A 26,698-nucleotide genomic window follows, 5' to 3' on the forward strand; every position below is an offset into this window, starting at 1 on the left:
TGGAGCTTAGCAGCAGACTCTTGTCTTTCTGTTTATTTTAAGTTGCCCATTCCTTCTTTATTGATCACTGGTAGCACCATGTTGACTCTGAGTGACATCACCACCCTGCTGCCGCCATGAGGCCTTTTAATTTCCTCCTCTTCTCTCCTCAGTGGGGCATCAGTCAGGAGCTTTTCTTCAGTGGCTGTTTTTTCTTTTCTTAATTCTTTCCATCTTTTTTCTTTACTTTCATTTGGCAACAGAACTAAACAAAATTGCTGTGAACATCTCGATGGTAAAGCACCAGAAGGTGCTGGAATGACTGGGTGAAGGGAGGAAGAGGAAGAGGAGGAGGTGGAGGAGGTAAAGAGTGAGAGGTTGGGAGAGGAGGCTGCAGGTCTCATTGCTGGATTCGACGCAGCGACTGCACCTGGAAGGACTGAGCATGGGAGCCCCACTCTCTGTAATGTTTGTACTCGCCGCCATGACGATCGCACTCCATGATGTACTGGTAACCACGGTAACCTGGAAACTGGTAGCACACCCAGCTGGAGGAGGAGAGAGGGAGGTGTGGAGGAGCAGAGGAAAGGAGTATTTTATGATAAATATGTGATTTACACAGTAAGAGATATAGTGTACAAGATATGAAATGCACTTTTGATTCAAAACAATGTGAGAAGAAGGCAGCAGTTAAATACAATAGGCCTCTTTCTAACTGTCACTGTGAGCATGTCACAGAATACATTCAAACAATGTGAAATATGACAAACTCAAGTTAGGCCAGTGATTTTAAATGTAAGCATTTAAACTATACATACCTCTGGTTTGTTGGAAATTATTATAATCTGAAAATAATTGCCCTCATCAATGGAACAAACTGACGTTTTATTACATTTAAAGCTGCTTTGTGTATTGCTATTATGTTAGTCAAGTAAAGACTGGAATATAAGATAGGATAAACTTTATTGTCACGGCAGCAATAAAGTTAAAAAAAATGATGCATAGAATAGAGTCAACAGCGTGAGCAGTATTTTATACTAAGTGCCATATGGGTTAAGTATATTTATTATTGACAGTATTCACATGGCAGAAGCCTGTAAGGAAGGATCTGTCTGTGTGCAGAGGTTGACACTTACGCGCCACTCTGAACTTGCATGGATCCAATCTCATTGTTGCCCCAGCCCATGGCCTGCAGAGAGGGGTAGTCATCATTTATCTCCCACTGGCGTCCCATGAAGTTCTCCTTCTCAAACAACACCATCTTGGACTCCTTGTGGTTCTGAGTGTGCATGATGCATGTAAAGATACGGTCAGTTAGAGTTATTAACACGAAAAACAGCAACACTTACTGTATAGTGTGGTGGTTCTGTAGAAGGCAGCAGGAGTGAGATACCAATAATGCAAATATTAATAATGTCAAGTGATCTAACCATACTGAAACCAAACCCTTTTTTGTGGCAAAGCACTTGGTGTTGTGCATTTACAGATGCACTCAGTGACAGAGATGAACCTGTTTTACTTTCTGTCTGTGTTGAATACTGACACTGTAATCTACCAAATGAGGATCAAATGTTAGACCAGTAGATACTACAAACACTTTTTAAGCCTTTTTCGACAAGTTGAGGGTTATTTGTTTTTTACTTGTTTTTCCTTTCATTGTAAATAGTTATAAATCATCACAAGTCGGAGAGTTCAAAGAAAGCTTTCTGATGGGGAAAACGACTAGAGAATTTTAACCATAATTATAATTTTGGTGGGATGTCCAAATTCTAATAGTGCATAACATCACACTGCATTACAGTGTATTTTTGGCTGCAACCAGCAGCCATAAATCCCTCTTTAGGCTTGCCTCACAAGAAACCAAGGTTCTAAACCCAAATTAGTCAATTTGATGAATCAAATCCAGAGCTTTTAACTCTGAATCTTTGCTGGAGACAAATGAGAAGTCAGATAGATGGAAACAGAATCGGCTGAATTGAGATGCACACTCACAGCAGAGCAGATGGGGCGGAAGGACATCATCCTTTCAATGTGGTAGGCGTTGCTGCCGCTCCACGACTCCCAGTGAGGATACTCTCCTCTCTCCAACACAAACTGCTGTCCACAGAAACTGGAGTGCTCATATCCTGCCCAGCTGTCCCCACCAGCAGACATACATATATATATATATATAACATATACAACATTGTTGGATCACTGAGACAGTTAAAACATATGATAATCAGATATTTGGCAGATGTTTTCTATAGTACTTGACAACCAAATGAACAAATGTAGCTAACTAAAAACATACATAACCACTGAGAGGTTCATTTGTACTACAGCTAATTTTCTCTTGTGTAAAATCTTGTTTAACTTACGCTCCACACTCCACCTTCAGGGAGCGAATGTTGTCAACACCACACTCCATGATGTTCTGGCATGCCGAAGTAAACTCCAGACGCTTCCCCTGGAAGTTCTCCTGGTCATAAACTGTGATCTGGAGAGGACACAAATGCATACATGTAGCATGCACATGCCGCACGCACACACTGATGTGTGTACAGACACACACATCATCGACATCATCAGGCCAGGCATGACATTAAAAAAAAAAAAGTATTCTACTTTTTTAAATCATCCGTGACAAGACTCACCTTCCATGGTCCCAGTGGGTTGGGATTATTCAGAGCCATGCTACTGTGTATCTCAATGCCGATTTACCTTCAGAGCAGACAGCAGGGAGAGTCATATTTAAGGCTTATTAAGGAAAATCAACTAGTGTGTGCCTCAGCTAAGGTTTTATCATTTGTTGCCATGTATCAGGCAGGATGTGATTTTGTCTTTAAAACTGTAGCTTTCAAATTTTTCCATTTAAGCCTGTTTTTGAAATAGATTTTGAAGTGTAGCAAATGATGTTAAAACATTAGTACACAAATTCATTTCATTCAAGAATCTTGGCCTATATAACAAAACACATGACCTATTGCACGTCATTGGTTTGGGTTTTTCTTGAAGCTGACTGCATGCTCACTTTTGATGGAGCCAGCTGTTGACGCAGGCACAATGAATGTCTAAGCGTTTGCGTGTCTGACCTCAGTCTTTACATTTATGTGGCTCAGCAGAATCAATGAAGACAAAAGACACAAAAATGTAAAGTGACAATGGTTTGTAGAAGGCTGAATGGATTGAGATGGAGGGCTTACCTGACTGGCCCCAAAGAATAGTTGTTCCGTGCTCGCAGGGGGCTCCACAAAAACGATGTCCTGACCCTGGAGTAAACGGACCTATTTATACACGTTGGTGCTGAGGAGCAGCTGGGCCTGTGGGTCAGGGCAGGAGTCAGCACATTGCTGGTCCAGTCATTGTTCAGCACTGAGCTGCTGGGCTTTAGTTCGCTGCAGTGGGACTGGACGCAGGGCACCGTGCCCAGTGCAGATAAGCACAAGTTCCAAATGGTCCATGAGCAGTGGGCCGGACCAAGTCCTGGCACTTCCTGGTCCAGGAAACAGGTCATCACAGATGTGGATATTCTTGCCAGCGAGTCTGGTGCTGAAGAAGAAAACATTTAGTGTTAAAGTGTGAAGCAGAAGACAGAAAAGAAAAGCAACAAACACAATATTGTGATTCTTTGGATCAAAAAAAAGACACTTGACTCAAACGTGTCTAATAAACAAGCTGGATTTTTATTTTAAATGTGTGCTCACTAAGATCTTTCCACATTGTGCTATGCTCTGTCTCCAATCTCATGTCCACCTCTACTAACCCCACATCTCTGGTCCTTTCACCTTTTCACTCACTCCTATGTACACACATGTTCAGTCCTGCACACACAGTCATGGACAGAGATGGACACACAAAGGCATGTATACATTCAGCACACAGAAAGAAAACCCACACACTTATTTATGACCATTTACATGGTGACAAAAAAAACTATTCTACAACTAGAGGTAACAAACATTTGATTAATGTTGTTTCTGTACGGCAGCAAAATTACTGTTAATTGAAATTATGATATATCAAAATAACATTTACATTATATTCTATAGAACATTTTAATTCTATTTCAGGTCAAAACACCTAGCTTTCTATGTAGACTGTAGACTTTTCACAACTTACTGTAACAAAAACTCTAACAATACATCATTATCATATCATCATCAAGCAATAAAATCACTCTCTGAAACAGTAAGTTTTTAGTGTTTGAGGTTGGTTTTGAAAGAAACTGTGAAATCCTTCGAACTCTGTGCTTCACACACAGAACATAACGCAAAAAATATTTGGTATGACTTTGATATTATTGTTCTAAAATCAACATTTACCCCCATATGAAATAATTTAAATAAAACTGTGAAGAAAGGACATATTAATCACCCTATATGAGAAAGCATTTCCATTATAAAAAAGACCTATGAAAGGCTCCAAAAACAGTTATCAAATTACAGTATCATTTGGGCAAGGTTTTACATGAATGAATGCAAAAGACTTAAGATAAGGCTAATGCTGCTTGATTGGCAGATTGTTTGTAGTTTCTGAGGGTCAGTGTCGCTTCCCAACTCCAATTTTTAAGTGTAACATTTTAAAGAACATGTAGCTACAGAACTTAACAACTGTAGCTACAGTTTCTATACGTGTCTAAGCAAACTGAAGGTTCAGTCACATCCAGAAATATGATGAGAAGTATAATGTTGACATTTTGTGCAAGGCTACATTGTATTTGCTGTAAGTCAGCAATACTAATGTAAAGACTAATTTTGTTGTCACTGTAAATGTAGTGTGCTTTGCAGGTGAAGAGAGAAATATAACACCAAGATGAAAATGGCTGAGAAACATATCGAAATCTCAGTGACATAAAATAAATAAAAAGAGTTCTGCTGTTTTTGCTTATCAACACAAATGCTGCAAACCTGGGGCACATACAATGAAAGCATCTCCCCTCTGGAAATGCCCCTTGTAAATGTTTCTGTGTTCTAAACTTGAACAAACAAATATTTTCTTAGATAATATACCACATTTTCTCAATGGCAAAATGATTAGAATCAGAGAGAATCTGATCTGATTGTCTCTGAAAAATGTCTAAAATAGACCAGACGCCAGAGGTGTTGTCTTAGTCTCACAGATATTGTCTTTGTACTGGCAAAAACAAAAGATGACATTTCCCACGGGTTCTTTTTTCATGCTCTAATAATTCATTTCAAAGGCTCATACTGTGAATATTTGCCCACAGACCTTTCACCACTGTCTGACAGTTATGTTAAAATCATTATTCATATAGATCTGTCTGCAAGCATTTGAAAGATCATATCAGCACAAATATCCATTCACTCTAACTATAAAATTGAGATGCAAAATTGGAATATAACAAAACATAACAAAATTGGAATATTTTGTTTTCCTTACATAGTTTTGCCTATATTAAAGTTATTTGTGGCCTTTTTATTACTTGTTTTCATAACAAGAAAAAAGTCTGGCAGTGTGTATGAATGACATTGGGCATGCACACACACACACACGCATATGATACGAGTGTGTTGGTGGGTTTGTGTGAGATTTGTATGTATGGATACAGCCTATAATACGTAATAGAGTGTTGAGCACTCGCCTGCCTAAACAATAGAGAGATGGATGCCGTTCCTGCAGTCAGCACATTACACACACAGGGCTCAAAGGCTTGGGGCCGGCTGCACCAAGGATCAAGAGAAAGAGAGAGAATATTGAGGTGAAAGACAAAACAGATCGCACAGAAACCGGGGAACAGAACAAAAGGGAAGCAAGAAAAAAATAGAAAAATTATTTCGATAGAAAGTGAAGAACAGGCCGTGAGAGCGATGGCTGGAAGAGTAACTGTGTGTGTGTATGTGTGTGTGTGTGTGTGTGTGCGTGTGTGTGCGTGTGTGTGGAGGGGGGTGTGGGGTGTAAAGGCAAGCAAACTTTCTGCTGATGGCAGTGACTGTCCCCGGTCCCCCCACAATGGTGCTGGACAACAAAACAGGCAGCCGAGTCAGCACGACTTGTGCACAGATAAGCAGCGTGACCTTTAACCCTGCACCATGCTCCAAGCAGCTCACAGCCAATGAGAAGTCAGAATCCTGCCTGTATAGACTCGGTCTGGATGTGAATGTATATATATATCCCCACTCACAACGCCGGCGTCCATCACTCTCTTCAAAGGTCGGTCCGTTTCAACCTGCAATTGTAACTGTAAGTTCCCACTCTAAGGTCTTCTAACTCTTTAAGAACTGATAGAATGTTGTGGTTTTCCTATGTGCTCATTCTTTGGACTGAAAGAACCAAGCAAGGATTGACTCCTCTTAAACCTTAACTTTGGACTGAGTAGATAGAATACTGACATAAACTGCAGCATGGTATGATTTTATGTTTTAGAGCTGCTCTCATGTTCAGTTGTTCACCCTAAGGTAAAATTAATGAGAAAGAGGAGGGACTGTTTTTAAAAGACTGAACATGGAAGGCTTGAACAGATGAATTGTCTTGTGGCTGCTTAGTGAGTATTCTTGCTCTCCTGAAAAGGACAAAACTTCAGGGGATGTAGTGAGAAAATTAAAATTTTACTGGAAACACAATCATGTTCAAAGAACAACACTCTGCTAAAAAAGCTTTCATGTACATAACTGTAGAAATCTGCTTTTTTCCCATTTGGCTTTTCAAATTGAATCATTGAATCTTCTACATTGTAGAAGAAAAAGAATATGGTTGACTACATTTACTAGATGTTTTAACCTTAAAGAGCAACTTAAAACTCCCTGAAAAGCCTTTCTGCTGATTTCCTCTCTCACCTTGCTCCAGTGATGTAGAAGTGTACTCTAGGGTGTGTCAGTACACCATGACATCATTGTTGGGGTGCAATGGAGCACCATCGGTGATGCTGTGTGTTGGTCCAAGGTGAAACTGACTGAAACTTGACTTGATGTTAGCTGACTATTTAAAGCCTTCATCAGGTTGCACGTTCAAACTGTCATCTAACCATTTTTTTCCCGATGTCCCTTTTAAGCTATGTGAACATGAACCTACAAAGAACTGCTGTTCAAGAACCAAAATATTCCCCTTTAACTCTAAGGCAAAAGCTGATTTTGACTCTTTTAGAGATGTGAATATCTTAATATTGACATTCATTACATTTATATATCAAGTTGTACTTCAGTTCATGACATTTGCTGAGGGCTTTGGCGTGGGCAAATGAAGCATCCTTCCAGTTGCTCAACATGAGGAATCATTTTACACGGCACACCTTGTGTACTGCAGTACATGCTGTATTCCAGATGTGAAGAAACAGTAATTAACCCCTTCATAGCCCCACACTGATCGCTGAAAATGGCTGGCTGACTTTGTGTTTCTGTTCTCTCTAGATCTGATCATGTCTCACTCAGGTGCTCAAGGCAGCATTGGCAGCCACTCTGCCATAGGAGTGCGCAACCACAAGGTACCTCTACCTTTCTGTTTTTTTTTCCTTGTTTTTTTTTTTTTAACTCAACTAATCCTAAAAACGACTGACAATAATTATGAATTGAAAATACTTGACTCCAGAAATAAACGCATTCCGATTGTTTTACTTTTCAGATATACCTCTATGAATATGAGAACTTCCAAGGCCGTAGGATGGACCTGTTCGGAGAGAACCGTAACCTGTGTGAGAAAGGTTTTGAAAGAATTGGCTCCATCAGGGTGGAGTGTGGACCGTAAGTCACCAAATTTGCCATCCAAGATATGTGTTATAACAATGCATGTCTTTTCCTTAACTGATTACAAGTAAAATATCTGTCTGTGCAGCTGGGTGGGTTTTGAGCAGCAGAACATGACTGGTGAGATGTTCATGCTGGAGAAGGGAGAGTACCCCCGCTGGGACACCTGGTCCAACAGCTACAGGTGTGACCGTTTCATGTCCGTCAGGCCCGTCCGAATGGTGAGTTGGGGTCGGCTTGGGTTTTTTTTGGTGCTGTATTTCCTGTCTATTGCTGCAACTGATGTTTATTTCTGTTGTTTAGCTCCATTTGCACCTCTCATCCATCTTTTATTGATAAAAGGAAAGTGCTTTTTATGGTTGTAGTGACACGGTATTTATAGACCCACTCCACTGCCAGTATTTTTATTAACATTTTCTGTGTCACTATGTTTCAATGTGATAATTTAGTGTTTTCCACCAGAGGTTTTGGTCTGAGTCTCTAAAATGACATTTCTATTCAAACTCATAATCAGTATTACGTAACAATAAGTGTATTCATGCATAACCTTTGTGATCCTGGCTGGACCTTTGTTGTTTTAAATCTCTTTATTGGCTAAAATCTGGGACAGGGAATGAACCACAAGCTACACCACCACCAACATTTACAGTATCTGTATGGAAATTGATAACAGCTACAAATAGAAAAGCAATGTATGTTTCTTATAGGACCCCCAGGACCACAAGATTTGCCTGTATGAATGTCCAAACTTCGAGGGTCGTAAGATGGAGGTATGCGACGAGGATATTCCCAGCCTGTGGTCTTACGGTTTCCAGGACCGTGTTGCCAGCATTCAGGTCACTGGTGGAACGTAAGTCACACCTAGTTGTGGGGTTGTTTTTGATTGGCTGTTGTGGCCTAAAGCTGAAAGAAACTGACTTAAGATGAGAAACAAATGTTATTTCACGAAGCAAAAATCAACTGGAAGTGTATAATAATATCTATCAAGGTTAGCAACAGAAATAAGTGAGAAATAAGGTAATTCAAATCAAACTTCACTTGCATAATAATACTCAGAGGATTAGAGCATTAGAGGAATAGTAGTGTATGTTAAAGCTTAACGAAGAGGAGCAGGTGTAAATATTCATCAGAATTAAATGAAAACTAAAAGAGTACACAGCTTTATCTACATTATTACAGATTTGTTGTTTACATCTCTCTTCTCTCGACTTCCTCACACAGCTGGGTGGGCTACCAGTACCCTGGCTACCGCGGCTTTCAGTACGTGTTTGAAATGGGCCCTTTCAAGCACTGGAATGAGTGGGGAGCCCACCACCCCCAGATCCAGTCCATCCGCAGGGTGAGAGACATGCAGACGCACCGCAGGGGCTGCTTCGAGATGACCGCATAGAGGGGAGTCCAGCAGATTGTGGGCTAACAGGAGGGAATAGCAAGGGGTCTGGCTTGCCATGCTGCTAACCATCCCTTGGAAATTCCTGAATAGCCACTTAGCCACACAAGCTAACGGCTTTTGAATATTGTTATTGCTTTTACTGGTAGGATTTGGGAGTATGTGCCATCGTGAATGATTCTGAATGGGATGAGAAGTTCTGAGTGTCACAGACTTCCAGAGTTACTGTAACACTGGTAAAAACAGTAGCAATGCTCTCTGTCTACAGACCTCATAGAAAGATTATATGATTTATCATATTTATGAAAGGGGGAACATAGGAGATTAGTAGATTTAAGTTAATAGTTTGTGTTTAGTAGTTTGTTTCAATGCTACTTGCAACCATACCTACAAACCTTTGATTTTATTTTTATTTTTATTTACTGGCCTATGTGTTTCAAGCTGAAATGATGCCAATAAGCCTGTTCATCAAAGCGCTCTGCCTCTCCTGTGATCCACAGATTTTAGAGAGTATAGGGATAGACCATCATATCACACCTCACAATGTACTACCTTGGACAGCTCTCAGCTCTGCACATGCCCTGCAGTTAGGTTTCCAGGCAGAGGGAGGCGCTATCTTCTCATCACAAAGCAAAAGGCTGACCTCAGTGACTGAAGGAGGGCACTGGCCAGTCTGTGATTAAAGGAAAGATAGGTGGCTGTGCAGGGTTGTGTTATGCAGATGTGAATATCTTTTGGCTGGCCTGTTTCATCTCACTCATGGGGCTGTCCAGAAGATTTGCATTTTACACTTTCTCAGGGATGCTGGCATCTGGAAAGCAACTTTCCAATGGAAAAAAATGAAATAAAAATATCACACCTGAACGACAGTCTCATCTCCTCTGTTTCTTTGTGTTTTTCCTTCAAGACATAATGGTCTTTCTCTCAGGTCACTATAGCCTATTATCTATTATGTGTTTCATCAACAGCGGAGTAAATAACTATATGTTAAGTAACAGGTAAGAGCCCAAATTAATAATAGTTGTTCCATGACTGCTGAATGGGTATCCAACAGGGTAATTGTTTGCCAACAGGTGTAGGGACTTTATGTGATAATATAGAAAAAAAAAAGTTTTTGCAGGTTGTTCTGCTGCAGCCAGGTTGCCAAAAAATTATTATTGTATAAAAAAAACAAAAAAAAAAAAACACTTGATGATACCTTGATACTTACCTGTTTAAGCGTGCAATACTACAGAGCCAAGCCTCAAGAAGATATTTCACTGGCTTTTGTGGAAGCTGAGATACACAATGAGGAGCTGTGTTATTCTGAAAGAAAGGAACAGTCGTTTGGCAATGACATAAGCAGCCTACATACTGATTTCGCTGCCCTCTGTTTTCACACAGCAGCTCACCTAAACAACTTATTATTACAAGTGTTTTTTTCGAGACCAGAGAACTTCTGCTGGGGGTGGGGGGGAGTTCATGACTGAGGAGAGAAACCAGTATTGAGCAATGGAGCAATGGGTTACTGTTGCTGAGTGAAACCCAGCTATGCAGGCGCTGGTGTCTGAGCAGACGGCGAGGCGCGCAGACCGTCAGGCACGCACCACTGGTCGGTTTAAAGCCACAGGATTTGGATTAAATAGCTTGTGAGAGAGCCGATGAGCCTTCAGGGAGGGAGGGAGGGAGCTGAGGGCTGATTTTTATCTTTTACCGGATCGAGAAAGGGAGGAGGCACGGAGAATGAGTTATTCTTGTAGCAGCACAGAGCCTGTTTGCTGTACGCTGTATTAGGCAGCGCGTCACTCAAGGCTCCGACGCAAGTAAATCGGCTCCTGCGGCGACGACGCCGAGAGCATCAGAAAGCCTCAGTTCCTGTCAGGGTGCACACCGATCAGCCCTCTTCTGTCGGACATGAAAGTGCAGCAAGGCTGCAACTCATCAGACATGGGGATCCCAGTTACAACCGAAGAAGAATTGCGCAGAAATACCGTAATAACGCCCGAGGATGTGCTTGGGCTACAGAAGATCACCAAGAGTAAGTAACCTGCTAGTGTACAGTAATTGGCACGATGGGAAGGGTAGTTAAAGCCTCACAGTTAGAGGAGATTAGTGCAACCCATCTGCTGTTGCTTCCTATTTTAGTGTCTTTCTACTGTAACATAACATTCTCTGCGTTCATTTACTGTTTGTATTGAGGAACTACAAACAGATACCATGGACAGCGACACAGTCTGAAACGTCCTCAAAGAGTGTCTACAGCTTAAAATAAGACTAACTGCCTGTAATCAGTGTTATCACAGTCAGTGAGCAGTTACAGGTTTAATTTCTTACACAAGGACAGTTACTATTTGTGGGGATTGGACCTTAGATAACTGCAGTCCTCTGTTCATGAGAGAAACAGCTTGTTGAATTTACCTGTGTTACAATTAATGCTTCAGTAGGTTTGCATGTTTGTAGGTGTTTGCATCTCTCTGTGTCTGAATGTGTAGGCACTGACAGACATTGAAGGTGACTGTGTGTAGGCTACTTCCTGGTGAGCTTCTCAAATCGTGCCAATAAAAAAAAAAAAAAAAAAAAACTGGCTCTTACTACCTCCTCACCTCAAGGCACCTGTGGCTCTGAGGTAACAGGTGGCCAGAGATGTGATCCGCTGATTATAGCTCCTCACAGACAGTAGTCAGCTTGGAACAAACACAAGAGAAGAATACTATCAGCCAGTTGTTTAACATATTATGGCAGCTGTTTCCATGTTATATCATGGATGGAAAGGACAGGGTAGGCTGCAGTAAGTCAACTCGTAGGCCTGGTTTCAAGCCCCCATATTATTACATAATATCACACACTGTCACATGGAGGATTTTTTGCAGATTATATTATATTATGCTTTTGCTGACCAAGATGTTTTATGATGGTGGTTCAGACCATCAAGTTGGTGAATTGCTTATTGTTCAGTCCACTCAGTGTACTGTGGAGTGTAAGTTTATGGAGATAGCATTGGAGTCAAAAGTTAAAGCTGAGCCACTACCGATATATACGAAATATGGTTTGTGTAATCTAATTCATTAGTCCAGTGGTGAGCATGACAGTTCTTTATTCACTTTTGAAATATTAATTTGATATATTGACAAAAAGATCAGATTACCAGCTTTTTATTTGGAACTTTGGACCTCATCTCAAGAGCTTCATCATGAAATGTGAGCAAACTATTGTCAGTGACCGTGAGAGGGGATTGGAATCTCTGAAAATATAAAGTATTAGGGAATTTTTTTTCTGTGTACTCTCTGTCAAAGTCTAATGGTATTCTGAATCCTACCACTTCTTCTTACCTTAACCCAATTTCTAAATACATACAGTATGATTAATAAAACCCCTTTACATCCCCAAAAATCATTCAATATAATATAATAGGCCGCAACACCGCCAACATTCAAAGAACAGGAGTGAATACTGCTTTCAATCTCAGATTGATTGATTGGTCTTTCAATGAACTGACAACACAGGGAAGTTATTATTGTTTTCTCATACTGTAAGAGGTTTGTTTGCATTGATTTTCATTAACTCATATTTACAGCAGTGGTTGCCATTGAAATCTGGGGTCAAAACTGAACCCCCTCCCAGACACAAAACCAAACAATTTTAACACCAAGTCTCTGCTCTCATCCTCTCTCACACCATCACATCTGTTTTCATTTGGTATCCCCTCAGCAGAAAAGCAATACTCGGGCTGCGTCAGTGCGATAATACCTAAATCACTCATGATGGTGCAGTAATCTCTGCTCTCCGCTGACATGTAATCTGGATTATGTGAGGAGGGCTGTAACGCAGCATTCTGCAATGACGTGATACACCTCAGGTAATTAATGACCCTTCAGTGTAAGTGAGTTTGTTTATATTGTGGACATCAGATTAGAAACGTAGTTGTCGTGCTCCCTTGCCATTTATTTAGTGGCTTCTCACAAATACTTGATGGTCAAAGATGGCTTCCGTAACCTGTCAACAATGAAATTTCTTCATCTGAACCATAGCTGGATGATATTTGAGTCTATACGAATGAACTGATGTTGAAACTGTTTCGTGGTTTCATGTTAAAATTTCTCCCCGAGGCCCAACCATTTTAAACGGCAGACCAGACAAAAGGCAGACACCACAGAGATAAGCATAGAGTGCCGCACAATTCAGGCTATCATTTTCTGCTGCCAGAGAAAGAAAATCGCAGTTGGGGAAGGGAGAAGCAGAAAATGCCTCACCCTGCAGTGTAAATGACTTTTCCAGTTGTGCTTTTGGGAGGTAAATGCCACCATTTTGGGGCAGCCCAGCTCCAGTCTGTCACGGTGGTTCAGAGCTGATAAGCAAGGCACAGAGCCTCATTGTAACACAGGCTGAGAGGAGAAGAAATATAATCCAGGCAGATGAGAAGCGCCGCTGCGATATGAAAAATGGCACATTATCAGTTTACTGTTTACATGATGGATGGTTTATTATACGCAGGCAGACACACATGAACAGAAATACTGCTGCTGCCAAATGAATCTCATGTTTGTAAATGTCATTTTGTGACTGTATAGTAACAAGAATTACAATAATTACTTACGCACAACTGAAGTGTGAGACAGAGTTATCCTTGGTTACAATCAGCATATGGAGTATTTTTTTATATGACTAATTATCATGTTAGGTGCATTCCTGGAATCATTTGGTGTTGAACATGTTATTTACTTCTCTGTTGTGCCCACTTTCCTCTCATCCACCATGTCTAATTGTGTTTCCATGTAAGTGCACTGGAGAGAGCAGTCAGAATTGCCTGTTGATAAAAAGAGAAAAACATGCCTCTTACTGAAAATGCTCTTTGGTCTTTTAATTTGACTACAAGAGTATTCAAATGTACAGATAAAGATACATTCCTCCGTTGGTTCATAGAAACCTCAGAGCTACAGATACCTGGCCTAACTCACCATTTAGGTGCTTGAAGAGGCTTAAAACTGCAGGTGGAGAGTGAGAGAAGGTGACAACGTTGAACAAACAGGAGCCTCATAATGTGAAAACGATTTTTTTTAGTTCATCAAAGCCATCTTCTTCTCACAAAAGCTTAACAAAGCAACAAATAAGAGGCAATTACTTTACAGTCAGACAACATTTCATGAAGCCTCAATGGTCCTTCACCATGCTTGGGACACATTCCTCTGACCAATATTCCATTTATATTATATTATATTCAATATACTTTGAAGAAATGACTCTTCCCAAAACTATTAGTGTTTTATTTTTTTTTTTGCATTTCATGCACTTATTGCACTTGAGAAGCACTTTATTTTGTTTAACACTTCGAATTGCTAGTGGCTCAGAGAGGCTTACCAGCATTTTTCCAAACGATAGTCCTACTCAGATTTTCCTCATTTAAAGGTAGATGACTGTTCCATATGCTTTAAATATTTTAACTGCGTGGTTTGTGGATTCATTTAGCGATAAGACAAGGCTTCAAATTTTGAAAGTTATTCTATGAGCTCCTAAATCTTTAGAGCTTAATTCACAGCTGTCTTTATTAGTGCATATTTTCCAAAGTAATTTAATTAAGAACTTTCTAAAATAGTGATAACGTACAAGTAGTTGAATAAGCAGTTTAACCTTCACTCTTTAAAGGTGCTATATGTAACATTCAGAAAACTCTTATTAATGACACCACTGGCCATTAAGTGACCAGCATTCAGGATCCTGTTGCTCACACTGAACAAAAGCGTCCAGGGCATCAGCCAAAACAGTCACATGATGGTTGGACTGGGAAAGAAATTCATCCCTGTGTAGTGCTCATATCATGCCAATTTAAACATTACTAGAAGAAGAAAGAGCAGTGGAGTTTTGAATGGGATTGATAGGGACTGATTAGTCCCGACGGCCAGTCCATCGTGATTGACCGGTATCATGTTGATAGACTTGATATACTGTACTTTGACTATAAACTATAATTTAGACTATATCAAGCGTGGAGACAAGTCTGGATATGCAAGACTATAGTTTGACTGACTAAAACCTTAATGTCGCTCTCAGCTGATGTTGACCGTAGTTTTCCCCCAAAGTCGGTGACATTCCTGTTTGGCCAGACAGGCTTTACAATATAACACTTTTTTGTTGTTTTTTGTGCTTATGTGGAGTTTGTGCAGGAGTGTGTGTTGTGTGTCGGTGTTAGCAGACTCCATTTCTACACAAACATTAACTAGTGTTGCACTTGGTTAACACTGTAGGGGAGTATAAGAGAGCCATCGAGGCAACGCACGATTTTCCTGGAAAACCTGACCGGAGTCCTTTACATAGAAATCAGTCCACATGCTGTTATAGGTAACTGAGAAAATTGAGGAAGGTCTTAGATATGGTATTTTTAAGTACATTACTAAGTAGTTTAGTAAGTTGTCAGGTTGGCTGGTCCTGTTATTCTGGCCCTTAGGGTGTGTACAGATTCCAAACAAAACAAAGTCTTAAGAATAAGGTGTTCAGATTGACCATACTTGAAGATGGGGCAAAAACGTCTGTGATCATAGAGAGGAGCAAAACCATCACTCGTACAAAACAACATTTGTTCTCAAAGGCCTTCACAGTGTTACACTAAGTTGTATGCACAAAAGTAGACAGAGATTGTTTGTAGAGAATGAAAAGAGAGAGAGCTTGAGAGCATACTGTATATTTTCTCACCTCCGCACACCTGACCAGTTGATATGATAAGTGAACATGCTTGTCAGCTTGTCAGTTTCAAAAGTTACAAAAGTTGTCCAATGCAGCCCCTGAGCTCTGAAGGGTGTGGGAGAAGTGTGTCACATGCTGCTCAATGATCTGACAAGCACTTTGTTTAAAAGCATACTGGTATCTAAATGAAGTGTCCATCAATAGCAAATGAACGACCATTTATATTGTTACATGATTTAAAGCTGCTATCGTTTGTTATTTTAAGTGTTTAATAATGATAAATCTAGTAAATCTCTTAATAAGAATCTAGAATATAATATGTTTTTTCCAAAGGATGACTTACAATCAGTGATATTATTTCAGCAGTTCCATATAATTTTACGCTCTCTTTTGGTCTCACTAGATCTACCATTCAAACTTCTTTACTACGCGAGTGAGTAAATGTCCAAACCTTACACAACAGCAACACGGAAATGCTTTCCAAGAACAGTTACAGACAGGTACAAGAAAGACCTTCACAAGGTAAAAACAAAATTTGAATTATTATGCAATCGAAAGGGAGAAGCTCTACTACACTAGATCTCTGTTGTACTGTGGGTAAGGATTTACATTGGGGTGTAATTTTGCTTCATTCAGATGATTTACTCAGGACAGCCTGGTTCCTTCCTACACTAATGGGTGATCAATTATTTGGCCTTTAATAAGTCTGGGACACAGAGCAATGCTTTTTCTACATCAGGCGGGATTTCCACTCTGTGATGTCTGCCAACACAATAGATACAGCTTTAATTAAAAATTGATTGGTGTAGCCAGTTCTTAATCTCCCATGCACAGCTGTCACAAGGTTACTCTTTCAGAGTGATTTGACATGAAGAGAGAGACGGCTTGTTGCATCTACATCAGTGATCAGCGCAATCTCATCAACTGTCTATTACTTGTGTGAAACCAGGCAGCTGTTAGACTCAGAACCACGTCAACTTAATACTACAAATGTTATTATTGTAAAGGTGCATTATGTTATAGAGCAAAATCAGTCTATCAGAGTTTGATAGGGTCATTGATCAATACCAATGACTCTGTGATTACCAGCTGGTGCTGATATTTATGGCTCATCATCTGACCGAAGTTCTGTGATGCCCCAAAGATCCTGTTGTAACCAGTAAGAAGAGAATAATCCTAAAGACCTTACTGGAGTAGAATGTTAAAAGTTCATTAGTGAAACATTTGGCTTGTGCTCTTTCCTTGAAACACCCTAGAAACTCCTTAATAGAAATCACAGAGGCAGACATTAGCAGCTAACCTGTTTCCACAGTCAGATGTTCCCATGATTCTCTGCTACTACCTGCCAGATCACTATGTCAGCCAAAAGGCTCTTCATAACGTGCATCATTTTGATCCAGGCTGGACAGCTTGAGGACATGCTTTCTACATTAAATTCAATCTCTGCAGAACTGGGACCATTTTCTTATCATGCATGTTTATAACTATCTATACATGCATAATTGGTCAAACTATATGCCTGTAGACTTACACGAGGAACCTCTTCTCATGAATGAAATTTAGAGACTTCATAAAAGCAGATATTGGTTTAAGCATAATATAACAGGGAGTTGTTTTATCTCAGCACTGAATGTGCTTTCTTCGAGGTTCCTGGTTGTGTACAGAGGTAGAAATTAGAGTTGCTTCCAGTAACCTGCTGTACAAAGGGGTTGTAAGTGGGAGCTCGCTTGGAGAGGCAGTAATAGCTTGACTCACATTTATTTATTTATTCATTTATTTATTATCTGATTATTATTTGCTTGCAGGGTTGGTTTGAATTTAATTCCTATCAAAAAAAGCATTTAATCTACAAATATTACACCATTCTACTGCATTCTACTGAAGATGCAGCATTTATTGATTGATCTACGTATATTTCTTACAGAATAACTACTGCACTTCCTTCTCAAAACTTCCTATGTACAAACTGGCATTGTCCGCAAGGCTTTTCTCTTTATAGATCACATCCAGAGAGATGAGGGAAAGAATGGAGGGAGTGAGACACATAAATCATTAGTGTCCCTCCAGGTTCCTCTCACAGCCTGAACCTAACTGTCAGAGTGGTCAGAGAGAGAGTGTGTGTGTGTGTGTGTGTGTGTGTGTGCGCCTGGGGACACAGAGGTTAGATCATACTCTGTAATGAAGTGGTGTAATTCTGTTCACCTGAAGAACAGACACTCCTTAGTGTGCTACTGTTCATGCATGGTCTGCTGCACAGTACATAAATCCAAGTTGTAACCAAACTCTAGTTATTACAAAACCCTTAGATCCTTGAGAATATTTAAGGCCAAGTGAAAAGATTATCTTTTTAATCTTTACTTTTGCAGTTTTTTAAATTCATTTTAGAAACATGATTTTCCAATGTGTTGAATCCTTTGAAGAAAGAAAAAAAATTAATTGTTTAACAGTCTGGGAAATACACTTTCTTACTGACAGTTAAATGAGAGGATCAATATGAGTCCCAGCAGGTGATTAGCTTATCTTAGCATAAAGGCTGGAAACAGGGGGAAACAGCTAGCCTGGCTTTGTCAAAAGGTAACAAAACACATCTACCAGCACCTCTGAAGATTGAACATTTTTAAACTAACAAGATATAGCATGTTAATTAGTGAGACTTGCAGGTGCAGGTGGAATTCACCGTTTCCTGTCTTTATATTTAGTAAACATACAAAAACACCCAGCACGAAAGCAAATAACCATATTTCCTGTAAAGTCTAACTATTGATTTATGGTTGAAGGAAGCAAAAGGACTTTTTTTTCTTTATGTGACTGGCCTTATGGTTCAGAGCTTGGATCAAAATATATGTCCTCATAAAACCCTTCCACTGAGGTACATTATTTATTCCCACTCGGTGATGGCAGGCCAGAGAAAGATAAGATGAAAGAATCTCATCTGCATTCAGATGCTCAGAATTCAACATCTCCATGAACCTCACCGTTTGCCAGTTTGCCTACAGGTGCTAATAACGGAGAGACATGAAACAGCCTGCCATACACAGGTGCGCTGTACATCATGATGTGAACATCAAGCTTAATGCTAATGTCACTAGCTGCCTTTGGCTATGGATTATTTTAACATAAAGAAAAGTAAACATGTCCGCATTGTTCTTCCTCATGTTGTTTGGATTAATTCAACACAGAGTCTCAGCACTGATCGCAGACCACAGAGAGTCAAATGGAAAGAATAAGGCATGTGAAGTCAATCCCTGTGGCTGAAAGTCTGTAACTCCGGGCTAATCTTGGGGATTAAGGCGCTATAAGTGGCTGCTCGCTTGCTCTTCATGAATGCCATTTTAGTGTCAGACTGGCTCTGTGTATCTGAATACAGGAACACAGCAAGACTGCAAATTTTACTCCATTTATACAGGCTGCTGCCGATCTGTTCAGGATTGTATTGATTTGATTCATTCCATCAGATTGAAAAATGTTATTAGATTTATGAGTGTTTAATGTCTAACAAGAATCTACTGTTGGTGTTTGGGTCTATGACTAATGTGTGTTTACACAGATAAGACTGATTGTTTGAAACCAGACAACAAAATCCTTTGTAATGCTAAAACAAAAAATCAGATACATGGAAATCAAGTTATGGAAAGTAAATCCAGAATTGTGCATCCCTCCTCATGTGTAATTATAGCAGATCATCTGTGCCGGGAGCTAAGGACATGCTTCCCCACAGGGACAATAAAATATATTGTACTCTATCAAGCCATACTGTAATTGAAGACACTGTTGAAACATATCCTCATAATATTCTGCATCAAATCTGCACAATCTTATTGCTCCAGTGCTTCAGGGTTGTGAAATCAAGTAGGCCCTCTATAGGAGGAGGCCTCAGGTATACCTTCATCAGATCCCAGATGTGGAACATATCATTAGCATACCACTGATGCCAAAACCCAAGATACTCTCCTTTGATTCGCTGCTGCACCTTGTTGTTGCAGAGCAGCCAGGTGGATGAGGGGAAAGAAAAAGACAGACTAATCGAGCTGGCACACTATCAGAAGGAGTGTTGCTAGGTGACAGTGTTGAAGGAAGTGAAGTGGAGCGCTGTGTGTGAGTGTGTGTGTGTGTGTGTGTGTGTGTGTGAGAATAAGAAGGAAAAAAGGAAGACAGAACTAAGGTATGAACATGTATGTGTGGAATCATTCTACCCTCATAGTGTCAAGATGATATTCTTAATTTTCATGTAGTGCAAAACAATGCCGAAAACAGTGTCCTTATGTTTTGGTCCTGCCTCTGAGCGCTTTCTCCATTTCTTTACCCACCCGCTCCTAGATGCAGTTATCAAGGTTTTTCAGCCTAGTTTCTAATGACAATAGTCCATATTGAGGTCTGTTGATCATTCTGAATAATCGTGACATGGCTTCCAGAAAGACATGTTATGTTGTTGTTAAAATGTACCGTATATTGTTTTAGCTGTGAGCTTCTACATGGTTAGATATAATCATGTTTTTTAGATCCTTTATACCAGTAAAGCAATGTTCACTATCAGAAGCTGATGAGTAATATGTTATTGTGATGTTGAAAAACATTGTGCAGTATGAATTATATAATTTAATTGCAGACCATGTGTGAATGAACAATGATCGCTTGGTTGGTGGATTCCTCCTAGGCAAATTGATTAACTAACAGGCAGCCCTGGACTCAAACCACACCACACAGCAACTATCAAACATCTGAAATAGCTTTAGCCAACCAACAGTAACAAATCAACACGAAGCTTACACAGTGTGTCAGTTATAGGTCTATACTGTATAAATGACAGCACCTGATCACTCAATCACTTGCATTTATAGAATTCATCATCAATGACACAGCGGCCACATGTAACACACACACTGATCATAGTAGCTGAGCATTTTCCAACATATAGGAGGTAACAATTACGTTGCTGTAGATTTAAACCGCATCCATAAACAGAGAAACCTGTACACGCCCATTAGGAGTTCATCCCCCGGGTCTCGCGCGCAGCAAAGCCATTCACAACACAGCTCAAGTCCAGATTCCTGCCTCTGCTGCTCTGTTGAGAGTATAGCAAACTCAGCTAACGCTAGCCTCCGGCTGCACGTAAACAGTGCTATTCGACGAACTTGAAGCATGATGGGTAAAAGTTATCTAATATCGACAGCTCGGCAGTAAACTCACCCTGTTGTCAACTCATCCTTCTTCTCCTGAGCACCGCTTTTCTCTTTGGGCTTGTTGAACATTATGCCGCTAACTGCATCGTCCATTCGCTGAACAAAACTCGTGTCTTGCTAAAAGGTTAAGAAAAAAATGACGTAACTCATGCAGGTTATCGCAAATGACAGGGAGCGAGTTCATTGGTCAAATTAGGATTTCCCACCAAACCTTACTTTGTAATCTTTTAGAAGAAAATAACCTAGTTTTAATTAAACACGTGGTTTTGAAAACTCTTTTAATAGTGGCATATATATATAAATATAAAAACCGACTCCCATTCCAATGTTGCATGGTAACTAGGCATAGTTCAAAGTGTCAGCAGCATTATGCATAGACAAACATCAATTTAACTTAAAACACAAATCCTTCACTGTGAAAATCATGTTGAGGCTGCAAATACACCAAGTAGTTTGGATTAAATTAAGGATACTGAGTTTTATACATCACTCATTGCCATATTAAATTAATTGCATTTTGAGCTGAACAGACATACAGTGTTCATATCTGTGAACTGAAGAGAGCAGTTTTGCACAGTATTATACAACAGTATTTGATTAAGTTTATGACTTTTATCTTCCAGTCAAGATGATTTGAATGCTTGTGTTCATTTCAAACTAACTCTCTTCAATGATAATATTCAGGCCACATAGCATGCAGGTGCTCTATAAGTAGTGTGTGAATGTTTTTTCTTGCTGTTGCAGTCCCAAACTAACAGTGAGCTTATAGTAATATTCTCAGAGCAGATAAGCGCCTCACATCTAATGAACTGGCACTAGAGGGCACTGCATCAAACAGCAGCTCTCTAACCCTCTTACTGGAGTTTGGAAGGCAACATAAAGAGACTTTGCGTTTTTGTGCCAGAGCAGCTTTACATGGAAATCTCTTGACCAGTCTTGTGACATTCACCATGGAAACACTCCACTCACATCTACAGTATGTTAACATGAATTCATCACCACAGATGAGTCCTGTGCACTCTGCCATGCATGTGCAGAAAGATGCAGCAGCTGCAAGCGTACTTCCTTGCACATGCACATGGATTCTCGGCACACTTGCATACAGACTGTATATACAGACAGCCTCTCTCCCATCAGCAGCTACTTGCTATTCTGCAGTAATTTCTAATTGACGCATTAGTTCTTGACATGTTTTTACAACCACAGTCATCCAAGCTTTTTGGACTAAAAACAAAATTATGGCTACACAAATTAAAGATTACATAACATTCTTCACTTATATATAAAGGGTTATACTAACATCAAAGAGTTTTAAATATTGAAATAAGCTCCATTTTAACATGATTTGATTTAGATTTTGAGGACCACTCTTTTAATACTGTGACTTATCTGAAAGCAGTATTTTGAATGCTGTAATGCAGAATTCATAAAAACATGGATGTGACGAATGATGATCTGAAAAGAAGCATAATAGCAGAGTCTTAATGTAGACAGTTCTATTAGGGCTGCTACTGTCTTAAAGCTAAAATTGTCTGTTGCTTTGTTTTAATTATGCAGCACTTTGTGATGTTCTGCTCTCTATATAAATAAACTTACTCACTTGGATATCACAAGATCCCTTCGTATAGTGAAGCATTGAGAAACACTAAAAGATTATACTCTCGCTATTCGACAATGATGCAGTCTGACTTTATCACTTCTGTAAATAATTGCATTTTAATGATCTAATTAGCCTAATCGAGCATCACAGCTTAAGAACACGACATTTGTCATCTTTGCTGTAGTTTTAATGTCAGAAGGTTGTAGACTTCCTTTAATCTGGGATTTTCACCTTGCTTTACCCCAGTGTTGACCCACTGTGTTAAATAGCAGGCTCTAAATAGTGCTGTTTCACAAGAGGGACATTTTTAGACAAGGTGTCAGGTATAGTGTTCTGTACTTTATGAAAACGTCTATAAATATCCTCAAGCAGGTGGCTAAAGCCTGTGCGGTCCATCTGCTCCCTAACCCTGAAAACAGTAGAGGATGTAACTGTGTGTGTGTGTGTGTGTGTGTGTGTGTGTGTGTGTGTGTGTGTGTGTGTGTGTGTGTGTGTGTGTGTGTGTGTGTGAACATAGGTATGTGCGCAAATACACAGATATTTTCATGTGTGCTGATAATGAAGTCAGTGTAAGAAACAAAGAGAGAAAGTAAAGTAAGAAAGAACCTTCAAGGCTTACGCAACATAGACTGCCAGTAATAACTGCCCTTACCATAACCCTAATGAGATAGTAGTTGCGTGCGTGTGTGTGTGTGTGTGTGTGTGTGTGTGTGTGTGTGTGTTTCCCAACCAGTTCGTCCATGTGATGGTAAAACAAAATAAGCCTCTTAGGTCTAATCCTGCCCCGTTGGGAGGGGAGTGTCTCACACATGCTTACACATGCACACATAGATGGACACACACACACACACACACAGAAAGAGAGAGAGCGAGAGAGAGAGAGAGAAACACACACACACACACATACACACACACACACACACACACACACACACAGACACACACACACACACACACACACACACACACACACACACACACACACACACACACACACACACACACACAAACAGACACACACACACACACACACACACACACACACACACACACACACAGTGCCAGCGTGGCCAAATCTGTCACCCTGCTCAGGATACTTGGGTTTCTGTCTTCCCCTGGGCTTGTGCTCACTGGGCGTGACAGTCCCGCTGTTCACTGCAGGCAGAGTATGTTAGAGAAAAGTAATAAGTGCAAGTAAATGTTCAGTATCACAGGTACGAAGGAAACTATCCACTTCACCAGTGCTGTAGTCACGAGATTCAAGTTTGTGTTTTGTGTTGACATAAGATGTTTTTGTTTTTTTCCCCAGTGATGCGTTACTGTATCATCAAGGTTAAAGATGTAACCAGCATTCCCACACATTAGGTAGAGTAAACTATCACCAGCGTAAGGTATAATGTGTAGTACGCTGCATTACATATGAGCTGTAAATACTAAAAAGCTTCATTCTGAACATTTTGTTTTATTATGTGAAAAAAATAGAGCACTTAAATAATTAAATATATAGTAAAAAAAGGTTTGAGGGCAATCCAGGTTCAGCATTTCTTCTCTGCTTAACCAGCGAGTGAATGAGTGAATGACTGTTGTTTTATTTGGTACATTGTATCTGCAAACTTTCAGGCTTGTTGGGTTTTTTATACATAAAACAATTTCCTGACTTCATAGCTGTTTCCATGTCTTTAAGGAGGAAAGACTAGAGAAATAGAGGGAGAAACTTAACACTAAATCCAACTAATATACAGTGCGTGCACACAGTGAGATAATGTGTACAGTGGTATTTCTGTTTGTCCTGGCAGAGGGATCCCTCCTCTGTTGCTCTTCCTGAGGTTTATTCATTTGAAAGGATTTTTTTCTATGTGAGTTTTTCCTCATCAGAATCAGGGGTCTAAGGATAAAAAGTGTTGTGTAATAAAGAGATTGCAAAGCCCTCTTAGACATGTTTGGGAGATTGGCTTTTAAAAATGAAACTGACTTGACTTGTCCTGACTATTTTTGGTATATGCAAACTGACAACTAGAATAAATTACTCACACACCAAAAGCAGTAGGATTGATTCTTCAGTTTGAAATTGGATGGATATGTTTAACTTTATGTCACAAGTGCAGACACAGAAGATGAATGACTTGGCTGCTCAACACAAAGCTGTGGTGTGTATTTCTTCTGCTTTGAGTATCCATCCCCTTGAATGGGCCTGACAGTTCACAGTGTGTGACCTGGGCTGCTCTCTGGGCTTTTATTAGTGCAGCTGAGATGCTCAGACACTGTCTTGTTATTGTCGGTGTCATTTCTTGGTGAATAGAAAGAAAAATAGCTTCCCTGGAAGTATAGTGAGGTTACAGTGGTGAGCATCCAAAAAAAGGCAAGTGGATTGTATTGTCGTGTAAATTCAGACATGCTCATAACAGGAGATTATACTGTGTCCTGACAGAGGGCAACAGAGGAGACAGTCTTTTTTTTTAATTAATTTACAGCTTGATGCCCGACATGAAGGTTTTGCTTTATTCACAGTGATATAATCAAAAAAGAAGAACTAGACCTAAAGCTTCTTTTCTCTCTTTTTTTTCAGATTATCTTTGTTCTCCAGAAGAAAACGTCCACATGATCGACTTCACCAGGTTTAAGATCCGCGACATGGAAACAGGGACAGTCCTGTTTGAGATTACTAAACCCCCAACACCAGGTCAGCTCCAAACTTCAAAGACTTGATTGATAGATGTAGAAATAATAATAATAATTATCCAGACTGAGTCAATGTTTAAATTTCCTCAGCTACCTGTATTTTTATCTCACTCTTCATATCGTGCCTTAAACAGTATTTCAAATGTTATTTTATATTTTTCTTGTCCCCGTGATGCTGCAGAGGACATTGATGATAATAATAGAAAATGTAATAATGGATTTTTATCTTGACAGGCCCATAATATTGTGAGAGGAAAAGATTGTGTGTACAGTGAGCTATAGCTCCACTAAAAAAAAAAACAAAAAAAAACAACAACATTTGTCTCACTCTGTGAAATAATGAATTGGAGAAGTTTGATTTCAAAGCCCTGGCTGCATTTTTCTTTCTTTTTTTTTTTTTCTTTTAAACTTAAGCGGGAGGTAAAAAGCACTGTGACCCCAACGCTGGCCGTTTTGTCCGATACCAGTTCACCCCAGCCTTCCTGCAGTTGCGGCAGGTTGGAGCCACGTAAGTGAAAGTTCAGTGTGTATTTGTTTCCTCCAAATAAGAAATGAAGACTGCGTGAGAGGGACAGAGAGATAGAGACAAATGTCCTGAGACTGTGAATAAGCTCATTGATGCAATAATGTCCTGTTCAACCCCGCTACTCTGACAGAGGACACCTACTTCATGTAGGAGGTGTGTGGGCTTCAGAGTGTGACGACAGGGGCTGATGATGATGAGTGTGAACATACAGAGCAGCCCAGCCCACCTGCTGACTCAAGCACCAGGTAGCTGTCAGTGCTCCTGAGTACTGCTCATCATCAGACTCCTACACTGTGACTGCGATCCAACCCAACAACTGACTCATCTAGATAATCTAGGCTTAATGAAAAAGCTCAGTGTATTTTAGATATAATGTGTTTTGTGCACCTTATAATTATATAGACTTTATGTTTTTTTTTTCAACACAGCATGTGGGAAGAGATGTTTTCACTGTTGCTCTGGGCAACCATTTTAAGGGATAGTTTTATATAGTTTTCACTGTCATTCTTATTTGAAATAATTACGTTGTATTCACAGAGTTACAATAATTACTGCTCTGGCAATGCAGTGACATTGTTAAAAAGAGAAAAGAGGTCAGATGGATCAACAACATGAACAGTCCACAGACATGTTGCAAACAAACTCCAGAAGTTAGTCAAACTTCTTTCATATTAAAAACAAAGTCAATAAGTATCCAGTTCCTGGTTCAACTTTGACCTATAGTCTCAACACTGTGTACATCAACTCCATGATTCACACAGCGTTCCTCACACAAACCTTGGGGGTACATCAAAACATTTCTTTTTTTTCTTTTTTTACCTAGAAAAGGTGAAATGTTTGCCCAGTGCAAAATCAACATTTAAATCCAGTATTTCTACAGACTGTGCTAACTACCGCCGTGCCCTTCACAGCGGACTGTTTACATTCATCCAGTGAGGGAGAAAAGAAGAGCAGAACAGTTGGATTTAAAAGTTGAGTTCACCCAAGGCAAAGATTTTATCATTCTGGACA

General features: G+C 39.9%; 3 protein-coding genes across 4 annotated transcripts in view; 2 read left to right on the top strand and 1 right to left on the bottom strand.

Annotated features, from left to right (window-relative positions):
* Positions 1-20,993, bottom strand: cryba1a (crystallin, beta A1a). Its single transcript, XM_056373270.1, has 7 exons — positions 20,890-20,993; positions 3,165-3,510; positions 2,616-2,682; positions 2,340-2,458; positions 1,972-2,113; positions 1,116-1,258; positions 1-527 (listed from the first exon to the last, which is right to left on the bottom strand). The coding sequence occupies exons 3-7, from the start codon at positions 2,652-2,654 to the stop codon at positions 380-382; spliced, it is 591 nt and encodes a 196-aa protein (XP_056229245.1). The 5' UTR covers positions 2,655-2,682; positions 3,165-3,510; positions 20,890-20,993; the 3' UTR covers positions 1-379.
* crybb1l3 (crystallin, beta B1, like 3) lies at positions 7,326-9,616 on the top strand. The gene is made up of 5 exons (XM_056373272.1): positions 7,326-7,399; positions 7,537-7,655; positions 7,747-7,879; positions 8,366-8,508; positions 8,880-9,616. Exons 1-5 carry the CDS (start codon positions 7,334-7,336, stop codon positions 9,046-9,048), a joined length of 630 nt encoding a protein of 209 aa, XP_056229247.1. The 5' UTR covers positions 7,326-7,333; the 3' UTR covers positions 9,049-9,616.
* unc119a (unc-119 homolog a (C. elegans)) overlaps positions 10,708-26,698 on the top strand; it is a 17,822-nt gene continuing 1,831 nt past the window's right edge. The window contains exons 1-4 of one of the 2 annotated variants that reach the window (XM_056373269.1): positions 10,926-11,065; positions 16,106-16,224; positions 25,049-25,162; positions 25,576-25,669. In XM_056373269.1, the coding sequence (XP_056229244.1) occupies positions 16,176-16,224; positions 25,049-25,162; positions 25,576-25,669 (257 nt within the window). In that variant the 5' untranslated portion in view covers positions 10,926-11,065; positions 16,106-16,175. Of the gene's footprint in view, positions 11,066-16,105; positions 16,225-25,048; positions 25,163-25,575; positions 25,670-26,698 lie in introns of both variants that reach the window. The other variant, XM_056373268.1, reaches the window with a different exon arrangement.

Source organism: Seriola aureovittata, chromosome 4, assembly GCF_021018895.1.
Source record: "Seriola aureovittata isolate HTS-2021-v1 ecotype China chromosome 4, ASM2101889v1, whole genome shotgun sequence".
In the NCBI taxonomy this organism is placed as follows: domain Eukaryota; kingdom Metazoa; phylum Chordata; class Actinopteri; order Carangiformes; family Carangidae; genus Seriola; species Seriola aureovittata.